At 41.7% G+C, this 16,194-nt stretch overlaps 1 protein-coding gene across 1 annotated transcript in view; it reads left to right on the top strand.

The window, feature by feature from the left end:
* LOC138303991 (uncharacterized) overlaps positions 1 to 16,194 on the top strand; it is a 692,211-nt gene that overhangs the window by 249,942 nt on the left and 426,075 nt on the right. The window contains exon 4 of the mRNA XM_069243614.1: positions 11,255 to 11,418. Within this exon, the coding sequence (XP_069099715.1) occupies positions 11,255 to 11,418 (164 nt within the window). The remainder of the gene's footprint in view (positions 1 to 11,254; positions 11,419 to 16,194) is intronic.

Raw genomic sequence — 16,194 nt, forward strand, 5'->3', positions numbered from 1 at the left:
GGGGGGGTGATGCATCAGTTCCTTAATGTTTCAAGAAGGTGATTTGTCGGTTCCTTACTGTCAGGGGAGGTGATGCCTTGGTTTCCAGACACACAGTCTCAGGTCCTTTCTGTGGTGTTGTGTCAATGAAGAAATTGGGCCACAGGGACAATGCATCAAAAATCCAGACTCCCTGTGTTCGTCTACAGCGGCAAAGCAGGTGCTGTTTCGGGTCCTCCCAGCAATTGGTCCTTTTACAATGGCATTGGGAGGCGATGCATGGATTTTCTCTTTAAGATCATCAGAACTCACTTACAAGGGCCCAAGGACTGGATTTGACAAAACTCGGCAAGCCAGGACTCCCAGCCAGAGAGCCCAGGTGCACACAGAAAGGCAGTCCCTTCTACAGCATCCAGCTCTTATTCCTGGCTGAATGTCCTCACTTCAGATGTGTTCTAACTATGGTCAAAGGTCAAGTACTTATAACGATTTCAGTCTTTGAAGTAGGCAAATTTAAAAGAGAAGTCTTTGTAGTGCACAATACCCTGCCTTTCCCTGCTCTAGCCCCAGACACACTTGAGGGGTTGGAAATTGATTTGTCTGAGAAAAGGTACAGCCCTATTCAGGTGCAGGTGTCAGCTCCTGCCACCACTCTAGCTCAGGAAGACCCATCTGTCTGGTGATGGGCCTTCAGGATATTCAGGGCACACCTCAGCTCCCTTTGTGTGACTGTCTAGGGTGAATATACAAGCAGCCCAACTGCCATTCTGACACAGGTGTGTATTCAGCAGACAGGCAAGTCTACAAGTGGCATTTTCAAAGGTACAATTAAAAAACCAACTTCACCAAAAGATGTATTTTTAAATTGTGAGTTCAGAGACCCCAAACTCCAGATCTCTATCTGCTCCCAATGGGAAATTAAACTTAAAAGATATTTCAAGGCAATCCCCATGTTATCCTATGGGAGAGATAGGTCTTGCAAAAGTGAAAAATGCATTTCTCAGTATTTCACATGCAGGACATGTAAAACACAATAATACATGTTCTACCTTTAAAGTACACTGCACCCTGCCGATGGGGCTGCCTTGGGTCTACCTTAGGGGTGACTTACATGTAGTAAAAGGGAAGGTTTGGCCCTCATGGCTAGGAGTCGATGTGTGGATATTCTCCTTAGGATCACCAGAACTCACTTCCAAGGGTCCAGGGACTGGATTTGGTACCACTTTGCATGTCAGGACTCCCAGCCAGAGAGTCCAGGTGCTGGAAGGTGAAGTCTTTGATGGCCCTGAGACTTCTTAACAGGACACAAGCTCAGTTCAAGACCTTTGAGAACCTCTGAAAGCAGGATATAGAAAGCAGAGTCCAGTCCTTTCACTCCCAGGACAGAAGCAGCAAGCAGCAGGCCAGCACAACAAATAAACAGGCAGAGTAGCAGTCCCTCCTTCAGCATCCAGCTCTTCTTCCTGGCAGAATGTCTTCAGTCCAGAAGTGTTCTAACTATGTGGGGTCAAAGGTCCAGTACTTATACCCATTTCAGTCTTTGAAGTGGGCAAAGTTCAAAGAGAAGTCTTTGTAGTGCACAAGACCCTGCCTGTCCCTGCCCTGGCCCCAAACAAACTCCAGGGGTTTGTGAACTGCATTGTCTGAGGACAGGCACAGAGCTATTCAGCTGTAGGTGTCAGCTCCCCGCACCCCTATAGCTCAGGAAGAACCATCAGCCTGGTGATGGGCCATCAGGATATGCAGGGCACACCTCAGCTCCCTGTCAACACCAGAGCAGTACGCGCTCTATTGGCGACAAAAATTCAAAAACCCAGCACTCTCAAAACAACGCAATTTATGCATTGTGCTGATATGTTGTATTGTAACCTTTTGCATTGCAGAGTTCAATCCTGAAAACGTATTTTTAATATGTTTACAAATACTGTTCCTTTGCAATGTAGTGCTGCAGGTTTTCAGAGTGTGTTAGGGTGCGGCAGGGTGTGGCCCATTTCCAGGGCCTTCCAGAGACTTTCCCTGCAACATGCCTGGGCGTGGTTCTAGGCTGGGCCAAGACTCTATAAAAGAGAGTAGCCCAACTCCCAGTGCTCACTATTCAGAGGTGCCAGTGCAGAGCAGCAGCTTCTTCCTGAGCTCCTGTCCCGGCGGCCTATTTGGATCTTCTAGTCTTTTGCCCTCATCCTTCCTTGGTGCTCATTGTTTCAGGCAGTAAGACGATGGTTGGCCATTTCCCAACACCGTAATTGAGAATTTTCATGTTCCTGATTTTAATTCTAAAAAGAATAACAGATTGCTTGCGCGCTGCCATTTTTTGACATTTAGATGATGGTTTGCAAATAGGCAGGACACGCGAGTTATTTAATAAAGTCTTTGACTTTGTTATTCATTTACGCGGTGCCATTTTTTGACAATTACGTGATGCTTTATAATCAGCAAGACGCGCTATTCGTTTAATGGTGTTTGGACATTGTTGTCCATTGCGCACTGATAGTTCTTGACATTTACATGATGTTTTATGAGTTGGCAAGACGCGCAACTCGTTTCATGAATATTTAATGTTGTTGTTCATTACGCGCTACCATTTCTTGACAATTACATGGTGGCTTAAAAAATCGGCAAAAGAGCGCGATGTGTTTCATTGTACTTTAATCTTGTTATTATTTGTGAGCTGTTAATCCTTGACATTTATATTTTGTTTTATGAATCGGCAAGACGTGCAAGTCAATTAATGAGGTTTTGACTTTGATATTTATTACTTGTTACCATTTCTTGGTATTTTACAGGGTAACACTCGAATTGGCAAGATGCACAATTTTTGTCCTCGAGTTTCATTCATGTTGTTTTATTATATGCTACTATTTTAAGATATTTATTATATAATGTTTGAGTCTACAAGTTATGTGATTTGTTTCCTGAATCCATACAGCGTTATTCATGGTGCACAAATCGTTTAATGGTGTTTACTATATATATATCTGTAATATTTGCAATTTGTGTTGAAACATTTTGAGTACACAGAAGGCCATAGTTTCTAGATGCAATATTGTGTCGTCCTAGTATACATTTTCAAAACAGATTTTTTAGGTGACTAGTTTAAAATTTAGTCAGAATGTTTTGTCTGATTCTCATGTAAAGGAAAGTACTTGAATAAGAAAGTTTTCATTTAATTCATCTTGATTCCCCTACAGGTATCCAGCCATCTTGAAACTTAGTCATTTTAAACTTAACTCTTAGATTGTCCATGTTTTCAGAGTGACTAGACTTAGAATCATTGTTTAGTATTGATTTCAGGATATATAATTTTCAGACTGTGTGTTCTAACCTTTTTCTTACTACAGGTCTCCTTCCCAGCCGTTCCCTTCCTAATCCCCACTTCCCCTCTTGAACTCTCTCAGTCTCTGTGATTTATCTATCAGAGTCTTGGAGCTGTTCAGTGGTGGATGTGTTGGGAACGTGCACAGACCCTGAGGAGCTGGTGACTCTGACACTCCCTTTGTGTGACTGTCTAGAGGGAATACACAAACAGCCCAACTGTTGCAGACATGTATTCAGCAGGCAGGCAGAGGCACAGAATGGTTAAACATTAAAATGCCCATTTTCTTCAAGTGGTATTTTCAAACTTACAATTCAAAAATCAACTTCACCAAAAGATGTATTTTTAAATTGTGAGTTATGAAACCCCACACTCCACATCTATATCTGCTCCAAGTAGGAAATTACACTTAAAAGATATTTCAAGGCAATTCCCAATGGTGCCCTATGGGAGAGATAGGTCTTGCAATAGTGAAAAACGAATACAGCAGTATTTCACCATCATCAAATGTAAAACACCCCAGTACATGTCCTACCTTTTCAATACACTGCACCCTGCACATGAGTCTACCTTGGACCTACTTTAGGGGTGATTACATTTAGTAAATGGGAAGGTTTGGGCCTGGCAAGTGGGTGCACTTGCCAGGTTGACATGGCAGTGTAAAACGGCATGCATAGGCACTACAGTGATGGGTCTGAGATATGTTTGCAGGGCTACTCGTTTGTGGCAAAATCAGTGCTTCAGGCCCACTAGTAGCATTTGATTTACAGTCCCTGGTTACACATAATGCACTTTCCTAGGGACTTACTAGTTAATCACAAATGCCAAACATGATTAAACCAATCACCAACATAATTTAGACAGAGAGCCCTTGCACTTTGGCACTGGTCAGCAGTGGTAAAGTGCCCATAGTCCTAAAGCCAGCAAAAGCGAGATATCAAAATCAGGAGGTCAGAGGCAAAAACTTTGGGGATAACACTTCAAAAAGGACATTTCCAACAACAACATATAATCAAACCAATAAATGACACTACATTCATCGTTGTCTCTGTCAAAGTCGTCTGAAGAGTAATGATATATGGAATCATCTCAATAACATAATTTACAACATTTGTAATAGCATCTGTTTCATTAAGGGTGGGATAGTGACCTTATCGACTAACACTTTTCAAGGATTAATTGGTGCTCTGTCTAGTCCTGGTGTTCCTCCAAAAAGTAAGTTCTTCCTTTCTCTATGAGCAGGGCGTTATCTCTTTTATCTTTCCCAGTGCAAGTTCAGTGTAGGTTGTTTTTTTAGCTAAATTTAAATAACACTAGAACAATTATTATTTTTTCTACTGTTTGGAAGTCCGAAACCCCACTCATAGTCTTTAGTGCCACAATGAACCACCAAAGTTTATAATGTTCCACCTTTAGTTGGGGTTCAAAAGCTGCAATTTCTGATTTATATAAGAATGTAGGACTGGTACTGCAGGATGCCTCCAATGTAGATCTTGCTAAAACATGATCACATCAAATACGCTGGTTATCTTATTTTGAAATTTGTTTTATGACAAGGAAAGGTACACCTCAATGCCTCTGTCCTTCCGCCACCTGGAAATGGGTGATATATGTGGCATGGAGGTTCAATACAAGCCTCTCAGTTCAGATCCAAAAAGATGTTAGGGTCGGCACAATGATTGACATATAGAGATAATGCTTGCATTGCCTGTCTGTAATTTTCATGATTCTAAATGTCCTTTCCTGATTCAGGTACTTAGGCCCGATCTCTACATAGTTATCCTTGTTTTGTCACTTAAATAAGGAATGATGAAGAGAGTTTCTGATCCATTATGCAGTCTCCTCTGTTGGCATACAACCTAAATTGGGATATACTGTTCCTCATACCTACTCAGGTAACCTATTAGTGACCTGGTATGGGTCACTGGAAACTTGTGCTTGTAGAAGCAAGTGCTGTTACCCACCCAAGGCTGGCATGCATCATCATCAGACATGCTCCTCATCAGGCTGGTTACGCAATGACTGACGGGCCCTACGAAGGGGTGCTTTGCTAGAGATCTTTTTGTAAAAATAGCCTTGAGTTTAGATGGGAAAGATGCCAGTTGGTAAGTGAGATGATTGGAAGAGTGTGAGATCCATGGACAAAATGGTAATATTAATAAAGATGTAGATCTATGTCCACGTTAAAAACAGTAAAATAATCTCATGGATATAATGATCTTCCTTTCTACTTTGAAGCCACATTATGGTATGTTGAGTCAAATAAAATTATTTTGACAAATGTTTTCGGTCAACACGTTATATGCCTAGTATGTCAGGTGACGATCATGCTAGCTGTATCAGTATGTAACCCCACCTCATTAGACTTTGTGTCATGTACCTGATTAAGGAAGTTACTTATTTTGTGTGTATGTTTGATGTAACAGTGACCTGTATAAAATAAGAGAAGTAAGACAAACATCAAGACAACAGTACAAAAATATCAAAACATGAAGCTTGACCATATGGGCAGCAATGTTTGCAATATGTGCGCCGTGGTGAAATATAACTGCCCACAAGAAACATTCCGGGTTGTGCCTATCTTTTCCACATAGTGGAATATCTCACATAAAACAACCACATGCTGGTGGGATAATTGAAATGTATTTCTCACCTTCCTCATCTCTTGGATGGGGGCTCTTGTACATTGAGGATGTAATGTGCTCAATGACTGTATTACATGTAAGATAACACATAAACCCAAATCTCATGCAAATACTCAAGAAAAAGAAAAGATGGACACTCAAGAAAAAATGTTCCCACCCAGCGGAAAGATTTCTGGGTTTGGTTGCCCCGTGGGAACTTACTTGTGCAGAGCATAGTGCAGATGCCATAATCTTCCCCCGTACTCGATTTTGAAAGTGGAATCATCCATGCCAGCATAGTTTTTAAAGGAAGCTTGCATATTGCTCGGAGGTTCTCGGGGTGAAGTCTCAGGAAACACCCATTTTGGATCTTTTAGCTGTTTTTTAGTGGGTGGTGTGTAACATGATTATGGAACTCGCCGAGGCCACACGTACAGGGCAGTTTGCAAACACTGCTTCAGTTGCTTAGCAATTAGGTGAAGCATCAGATGATGGCTCCATGCCATAAAATGGTAGACAGATTAATCTTTCATAGAGCACGTTGCCTTGCACATTGCTGAGCAATGGACAAAGCATCTAGTGACAGCACATCACCATCAAGTAGCTCATAGGACCAGCACAGATTGACCTGCCTAGCACCAGGCTAGATGTTAATTAAATGAAAATGTGAGCAAAATCAACTAGACCTCATTCCATTGTAGTAATCAGTGTCTGTATTTCTGAGTGGGCTGTGGCCGTGGACGCACAAATCAGCTGAATGTTGCACTGTATAGGGGAATCATGGAGACATTTCCATGCTATGATGTGTAAACCATAGCCCATGTAAGGCATGTTCAATAGGGATTATACAGATATCCATCCCTAAGTAAATTCAGTGGTACATGAATCAATAGTTGTATTCCAGTATGTAGTATACAAATGAAAGCAATTTCTTTACTAGAGGTAAGTCTAGTGATATCTTTATTAGGGAGTAGTGTGGCAAAACTCTCCTATATCTGATTCATCAACAAGGAATTTACAGTGTTGTTCACAGTCATGGTCTCGTAATTTCAGTCCAAGGAATGTCATCAGTCAGTCCAACCCTACAGCTATTTAGCTTGAAATTCTAACATTGTTCTTTTATTAACAGTCTACAGATCATATCTTCTCCCCCTCGTATGGTTTCCAGAATTATCAATCTTAAATCATCAGGAGAGAGGTTAGACATGATGAAATGTGAACTCAACGTTGTGGTGGTCCGGTGGCATCTAATATTACTGCAATGGTCATTGATTCTAATTTTAATTGGTTTTGCAGTCATGTCAATGTAATTGAGACCGCGTGGGCATGTAATGATGTAGATAGTGTTCCATCTGACAGTTAGTGTGTTTAAGTAGCTTCCATTTTGACCTGAGGCCCAGATCATTTTTTTTGTCATTTGGGTTAAAGGGCACACGTTGCAGCAGCCACAAGTGTAATGAATGACCACTGGTGGAAGGCCCCAACTTGTACTTATACTATCTGAGGAGTCCATGTGGTTTGGTCTTGTGTGCACATTTAGATCCCTTATGTTACCTGTTCGCTTAAAAGTAAAGAGGGGCTTTTCAGTAATAGTGCCTCAGCTGTTCAATACAGATCATCTTTAATGGATTATCTTTTTAAAGATGTTTGATGTTGGAGGTGTAGGTAGTTACACAAGTAAGGTCTGGTTGGGTGTATCTTTTTCATTTTTCCAGAATGTGAACAGTGGTCATAATGTGCATAGGGCAGTTCCTATCTAGCAATTTGTTAGCTAGTGCCTGTGATTGGTTCTCACATGTGGTTATATCGCTGCAGTTCCTTTAAAACCTAGGGAACTGTCTGAATGGCAAATTATTTCTCATGCCATGGGGAGGATGATTGTCAAATAAAAGGACGCTATTCCTGTCTGTCACTTTTTGAAACGTCCTAGTCTTAAGAAACCCGTCATCGATTGATATCACCAGGTCCAAAAAAGCATCCTGACGTGTGTTGGTGTAGAGTGTTTCTACATTCAGAGTGATCAGAATGTCCAAGTTTCCAAGTATAATAATGGTTTTGATGAGGTTAAGTATGTCTTTGGTATCTTGTAGAAAAGTTGGTGTCCCTTCTACCATTGGTTTCAGGAAGTGGTCACAGAATTTTGACAGTAGATCTAGGAGTAACCTATTCCTGAAATTATGGGTCTTCCTGGAGGAGGTCTTAGTCCTTTGTGCATTTTGGGCAGTGAGTAAAAATACAGTATTTTAGGTTTTGGTTAAGATGAAAGCAGCTTCTTTCGTAGTTATCCATCCATCATTTTCTGCCTCATTTACTGATGTACAGATTTGTTGTGTAATCTTTGTGTTCGGTCTGTATTTAGTGGTTTGTAGTGGTTGGTGTTGCTCAGTAGTCCTGTACTCTTCTGCAGTCAGGATGACAATTGCTCCACCATAGCCCTCAGGTTTTCTGGTGATTGTGTCATCATTGGCTAGTGTGCTGAGAGCTCCCCTCTCATTCCTGGTCAAATTTTGAAAGGGGCTATTGCTGGACATTTTTTGAATGTCATTTATCACTGCTTTTTCAAATGTGAGAACTTCACAAAGTATAGCACTAGGAAGAATGAACATTGATCTATTTCTGAGTCCCGAGTCACTTGTAGGGCTGCCAGCATCGCTGTTTGCAAAAAAGCATGCAATCTTATTTTTCCCCAAAATTTTGGAAGTTCACAATTAAGGCATAAGGGGTCTTTCTCTGCAATAATCCCTGATTTGGGGTTTCAGATTCGGTCTCAGTCAGTCTTCTCTTAGAGAGATTAATGACCATGTTGTCTTATTCTGCTCTTTCCTTCTGTCCCTTGTCACCATTTGGGATTCTTCCTTCTTCCATTGGACCTGCTTGCCTCTATGTCTGTTATTTCCTTTTCCTAAAACAAAGTGGTTAAAAGGTGTGAGTGTTCTCGGTTGAAAGAATGGAAACTGCCGCAATGGAGGTTATGGTATGGGAATGGTCCCACTGGATATGTTTGACACCCTTGTTGTCTTCTCCATTCTTCATCATTCTTCAGCGATCAGACCCTGAGGTCCGACTGTAGTTCTTATATTTCTTTTTGGTGCTTACTCTCTCCTCTGAAGAGCTAGAATGTATTGACTTCGTGAAATCTTCCTTGGTATAAGGGAACATTTTTTTTTGCTGAACTTGTTGATGTCTTTTTGGAACTTGGTGTGTTTTTGTCGCATGAGAAACTCTTTGCTTTAATTCATTTCTGTGTTTATCTCTGCCAATCTTGTCTTGAACAAAAAGATCTCACTGATGTTTTAATGCATTTTCTGCCATTGTTACTTTTTATGGTATCCATCTGTTTTTTGTCAGTATTGATGAATAAAATCGGCCAATGCTTCATGCACTTCCATGTTATCTGTACCCAGTACTTTAGGAAGGCTAGATCTTCAAGAAATATACATGAAACGTTAGTAACCAGCATACCTTTGGCACTATGTTTGCTCTTAAATATTCAGTCTTTTATGGCACTGTGATGGGCCGTTCTAACAAACTCTTTTTTCATGGAGTACAGTTTGTCCCAATCTTCTTTAAGGCTTCCTGAAGGAGTACCCCTATTTCAGCCTAGAAGTGACTGCATCTTCCACATTGCTTCTACAATGGCATCATTGCAGCTCAGACTCTGTAATTCTTCCATGATGGAAGAGCCACTGGTCAAGATCAAAGCAAAGCAAATGATAGAAAGCAACACCAGGGAGGTCCCGTAGCTGATCCGCTGTACTGTAGTTACTTATATATGGGAGGACAAGGAGTTATAGGTCCAGTATACTGTCTCCTCTGTTGGAATACACAGTAAATTGAGGTACACAGTTCCATCATACATACTCAGGTAACCTATTAGAGACCTGGTTGGGTCACTGGGAGTATGTGCTTTTAGAAGCAAGTGCTGTCACCCACCCAAGGGTAACATGCATCATCATCAACGGACATGTTCCTCATCAGGATGATCCTGCAATTACTGACGGGCCCTGCAAACGGGTGCTTTGCTGGAGATCTTTTTGTAAGAATCACCTTTAGTTAAGCTGGGAAAGATGCCAGTTGGTAAGTGAGATGATTGGAAGAGTGCGAGGTAAAATTGACTATAGATCCATGGACAAAATGGTAATTTGAATAAAGATGTAGATCTATGTCAAGGTTAAAAACAGTAAAAGAAACTCTTAGATATAATGATTCTGGTTTCTACTTGGAAGCCAGATTTTGGTATATTGAGTCAAATAAAATTATCTTGACACACATTTTCAGTCTACAGGTTACATGCCTAGTATGTGGGAGGATGATAATACAGCATTTCCTCAGGAAACATTATGCGTACCTCATCCTCTAACATAAGGAAGGCGTGCTACCTCTATCCGTTTGTAACCCCACCTTTGTAGATTGAGTGTCATATTTATTCTCAATCACTAACTGGGACAACCAGCACCTCTCCTAGCTTAACTCAAGGCAATTTTTACAGAAATGTATCTGGCAAAGTGCCCCTTCAGGGGTCCCATTGGGCATTGCAGCACCAGCCCAAAGAGGGGCAGGCTAGATGATGAAGCATGCTCCCCTCCTGTGTGTGAGGACCCTTGCTTCTATGAGCACATGCTCCCAGTGAGCCCTACCAGTTCTATAATAGGCTATGTGAGTAGATATGGCAGAACAGTATACCCCAATTTAAGTTGTATCCTCATTTTGCCCTCACAACCATGTGGGCTAGGAAGATACACAGGCTGAATTGGCCTCCTTGAAGTAGGATATAGTTGAGTTGAACAGAATTAAGGGATTGGCAGCAGAACGTTTGTCTGGTGAGATGGGATCATCAGATAGATATGAGTACTGGGACAAGGAATGAACAACTGAATAATAGGAGTTATGTGCTCTTTATCCACATCAAGAACAACACAACAAGGAAGACAATACCACTACTTTATCTGGTATCATGGCTCAAGTTTAGCCGATTTGCCCATCTTTTTTAGGTCCATTATTCTTAAGGCGTTCTTTTTTTATCTATGTCAATCTCTATATTAAAAGTGTACACTTCTTTTCACACCCAAACAAAATAATCTCTGTATACCAAATAGTTACTCTGGCAAAGAATATTCATGACTATGCAGTGCTTATGATATTTTCTTTAAGGCATATTTGTGTTAGGATTGTAATTCTTATTTCAGATCATTATTGGTGCACTCAACAGCTCACCATCAAATTTATTAGACATCAATGTTAAAAAAAACTCAAATTAAATAAAATAGACCTAATAATTTTTTCTTTATACGGTTTCACAGATACAAAATCTCTACAATTATCTTGTTTTTTAATTTAGATTATGAAACTCCTGAACATAATTATACAAGGAAATCAAAAGCCCAGGCCTGAAAGGTTTTCTCTACCCAGAGCCTGTGCAAGAAGAACTTCGCAAGTAGACGTGCTTCATGAAGGTCTATTGGAATTACAGAAACAAGACCCTAATTCAGAAAATTGGGTGAAGTATGAAATTTACCAATCAAGCAATTTTTACTGTTCTAACGTGTCCAACTTACATTCAGCCTTTGAGGTTATTCTCTGTGGTCAGAGGGAAAAGCATGTCTATTCTTTGCTCTGTCTGCTACTTTAGGCAATTGGATGTGCCCTCTCCTTTCTTTACACTTAGGAAGAAACAGAGCAGACTAATGGAAACTGATTCACCTAAATGCTAGGATGGGGGACGTTAGATCACTCATTTTACCACGCCTGCTGTCATAGATGTTCAACTTTCCCACCACCCTTTACATCTTCACAAGCCTTTTATTTGCTGCTAGCCTAGGGGAAGTAGGAGGACTAGAATCTACAGAACATAAAGAGGACTCCAGAACCCCTGACTTGGTGAACGATGGGATCAAATGTAGTAAGGGCAGTTGCAGGGATAACAGAGGGTAAACCAGATGGTGCACGTTACTACCCTACATTCACTCCAATGAGTAGAATACGAATCAGTGACCATTCCCTTCTCATCCTAGCCCCAGACCTTGCATTATATTGAGGTGAGTGCAGCCTGCCATCAGAACTCAAATAAAGAGAAGTACAACAAATATGTTATTTTTGTTGAAGATTCCCTGCTGGATTAATGAAGACTTAGAGAGACAATGCATAGTAGCTTCCTGTTCCAAACAGGGCACAGGCTTGGATGAGTGTTTTCACTCAAAGAGGGTTCTCATACATGGAATGAGGCTGATGGAAAAAAATGTGTTAACCAGTCTCATAGAGGCCATAACCCTCTAAGTGACCCTCTACATCCTGTCAATCGACCCTTAACAGCAGTGCTTAATTTGTAAATAAAAAGTGCCGGTGCCCAAAGCCCTCGTTTCAAACACAAGGCTGCTGCATTTAAATGTGTGAACACGGAATACTGCGGCAGCTTAATCCTGAAACTATCTCAGGCCTCTTCAATTCATTTAAAGCCACTCCCTGCCCCTTCAGCTCGCTCCTCCAGCTTTCATCTTTCTCCCATTGTGTTGCTTTTTCGTTTTCTCTTCCTCCGTCTTTTGCTTGCAGTAAATGCTTGAGGCAGAACAATAAGTGCTGGCCCTTAAAAATAAGTGCCGGAGCTCCGCACCGTAAACAACAAGCACAAATTAAGCACTGCTTTAAAGTTTTCTCTATTGAACGTACAGCTCGAAAATCTACTGTGAAAAAGTGGATTGTAAAATGATGTTGACCCATCACTCGCATTCTATTTATTCATCTTTCGGATCGCTCTTAGGGAAACTGAAATCCAATAGAACTAACTAAGAAGCACAGTATGTACAATTGAATGTTTTTGTCTGGGCGTACATCACCATCACCTGCATTTTAAACTACCATGAATATCCACTGAACAGTGTATGATAAACAGGGCCACTATGATTAAGTGATTCTGTGACCACTGCTTTCTTTGCGTATTTATGGATTTGCACCATTTGTCACATAATCCATCATCTGCTGCATAAACTGAAGATTTTGCTAAAAAAAAATTCTAGCTCAAAGGGATCAAAAGTTGCTAAAACGTAGTGATGTGTTCGTGCACAGTGGAAGGCTCTTTACAGAAGTTAATTAGTCATGTTTTCAGTTGTTTATTTTTTAAATCTGGTTGTTAAACTGGTGCTAATGAGGTGAAAGCTTTCCCCAGACAGTATTGCCATGTGTAGAAATTACAAAAAATTGAAGAAATGCTATTAAAAAGGTGCTGTATTATGTCGCATAATTTGCTATTTGAATTTAGTCAACTCTGCTGCATAACTTAGTGTTCCCCTGCCGTAGCCCTGATGATTACCTTATGCTGCATTATTTTTGTGTCACCTACAGTTTCCTCACTAAAAGTATATCAGGGCATACTGTCGATATTTTTCTGAGCTTATCAGCTTACACAGCTGGGTCTTATGCATTCATCAGGACAAACTGGCAGATAATTGGTGATTGTTTAATGGCAAAGACCAGTTGCAGTGGCTTGGTGTGTAGTGTGTGCATGGGGTTTGCACAGAGTGCAGGGTCAATGACCCTAGTACTTAGGGGCATATTTACAAGTAAGTGGTGCATTAGCATTGATGTGCCACTTTTCTTGCGCCATCTGCGCCCCCCTAATGGCACCATGGGTGTGCTGTATTTACAATATGGCGCACCATGGCGACCATGGCGCACAATACCACAATAGTTTCAACATTTTTGGCAAAGCACAGGGAGGCCCCTAGGAGATTATGGGTGCATCATATTAAAGCCTGCCCTGAACAGGCATTAAAAATGATGCCTAAAATTGTGCATTGAAATCTAGTCAATTTCGATGCACTATTTATTTTTTTGGGCCTCCCTGCGTGGGAACACCGCCCTTGCATACATTATGCCTGGTGCAGGCATAATATGGTGCCATGGTTTACAAAGTGGCACAATGCATGAATTGCGCCCCTTTGTAAATATGGCGTGGGAGACTGTCTCCTTAATGCCACATTAGCGTTACGCAAATGACACCAGTGTGGCGCAAGGAGGCACAAGGGGCTTGTAAATATGCCCCTCAGTGGTCAGTGGGCATTATCATAGGCTACACTGAGTAGGAAAAGCATAAGGGTATTGGGCATACATCTTGGCTGAATGACAAGTCTGCAAACAACACTTGCCAGGAAAGAGCACTTGTTGTGAATAGCAGACAGTGCATGAGGGATACTTGTAACTAACAAATTAGTAATGGCCAGGTCATGTGCTCAGAGGAACTCGAAGATGGTGTAGCAAAAGGCCACAACCTAACCACAGTGAAAGCCGACATAGTGGGGAATATTGTTAGTGTTCTACCCAGAGCAAATGGCTGAATGGCAGTCCATTACCTTGTGTCCTCTGAGCACGACAATTGCTGGTTCCTAAAGGCCCCAAACCACTAACTATTGTGCCATGGGGGTTCCATGCCTGGCAGATACTTTGGACAGAGGTACAGGTCACATGACATTGCTAAATGAAATACTCTATACGTTGAGACAACTGGGCCATGGCCAAAGTCAGTGAATATCTTTGCCTACTGGCAGGGCACCTCAGCATAGGGCATTTCTACATGCAGTTCTCTGTTCCTAGTAAGCACTCTAGGCAGTGGTACTGTCAGACATGGTGCCGAGTAAAGTGTGCATTATGTGTGCCCAGGGGCTTTAAATTAAGTGCTACTAGTAGGACTGCAGCATTGTTTAGGCCACCCACTCATGGACCCCCTCAACATGTCTCAGAGCTGCCACCGCGGAGCCTGTGTGTGCTGTTCACAATGTCATGTTGACTTGGCATTTAAAACCTCTTACCAACTCTTAAATTCCCCTTATGTTACATATAAGTGACCACTAAGGTAGATCTTAGGTAGTCCATAGGGCAGTGTGCTATGTAATTGAAAGTTAGGACATATGTTTTTACGTTTTACATGTCCTGGTAGTGAATAACTCCTAAAGTTGTTTTTCACTACTGTGAGACCTACCCCTCCCATAGGCTAAAATTGGGAATTCTTTATTACACCTAAAAAGCTGTAATTACTAACAGAGTTAAGGTAAATCTGTCTTCTTTAGTACCTATGGAACTGTAATGATAAATCCTCTTTGATGCTAAAGGCAGATTTATGGTTACACTGTTTAAGAATGCCAGTTTTAGAAGGTTGGAACCTTTTTGCTCTTAACACTGTGTGTCTGTAGCCTATTCCCACGATACATCTGGGATGGATGGCAGCTTGAACTTTGTGCATTTCTTCTAGACAGCCACGCACAAAGGGAGCTTAGGTGTGCCTGGTGGGCCATCAACATCCTGGTGGGCCATCCTGGGCATAATGAGTAGGAGTTGCTGGTCACAGCCTCACAAGTACATCTGAATAGACTGTGTCCTGTCCCCCACGCAAAGGGCTGCATACCCCCGGTAATGAGTCTGGAGACTGGGCAGTTAGAAATAACCTCTGTGGTCTTCAAAGACCCTTTTTTGAAGTCATTCCCACTTCAAAGGCACAACTGGGTGTAAGTAGTGGACCTCTGACCCTACCAACTCAGTACACTATTGGACCTGTGAAGAACTCTGCCAGGAGGAAGGACTGCTTTGCTGAAACAAGGACTGCCCCTTTGGACTGTTGCCTTGGAAGAACTGCTTTTCTTCTGTCCTGCCCTGCTGCCTGCTACTAGACCCATCTCACTTGAATACAGAGTGACTCCAAGGGCATGCCTGCTTGTCCCTGGTTCTAAAGCTCAGGGATATCAAAGACTTCTCATCAACCTACAACAGCACCTGGACTTTGCTTGCTGCAATTCTCGCCCTGCCAACTAGTGCTAATCCAGTGCTAGGCCCTTGGAAGTGGGTATAAAGTGCTGCAAATAGCAGAGCCTGCGCATCAATAGTGTTACGCTGATCGGAACTGGCACTTCTCCCTCAACACTAATACAGCGCTGCTGCATGACGATAGCAGACACCGCATCACCGACTGCACAGTGTATTATGTCCAGCTTCTGATGCATCTCCGACTATGCACAGTTCAGAACTGAGGCATCGCCTACATCTGAATGATCATTGATAATGCCTCTCCTCCTCTGTTCCGCGCATCTTGACTTCGATGTTGACACATCCAAGAACCAATGTACTTTTTTAGAGGGGCAAGGCTGGTTTCTGTATCAGAACCATGCGCCAACATAGTTGGCAAGAACATTTGGATTTACCCTCTTCTAGCATGGCCAGATATCCCAGGTTAGTGCTTTAAGTTGTTAAGCACTACAATTTGATATAATCTTTAAAAATTCATAACTCTGGTTATAC

This window comes from Pleurodeles waltl, chromosome 7 (genome assembly GCF_031143425.1).
Source record: "Pleurodeles waltl isolate 20211129_DDA chromosome 7, aPleWal1.hap1.20221129, whole genome shotgun sequence".
NCBI classification, from domain to species: Eukaryota; Metazoa; Chordata; class Amphibia; order Caudata; family Salamandridae; genus Pleurodeles; species Pleurodeles waltl.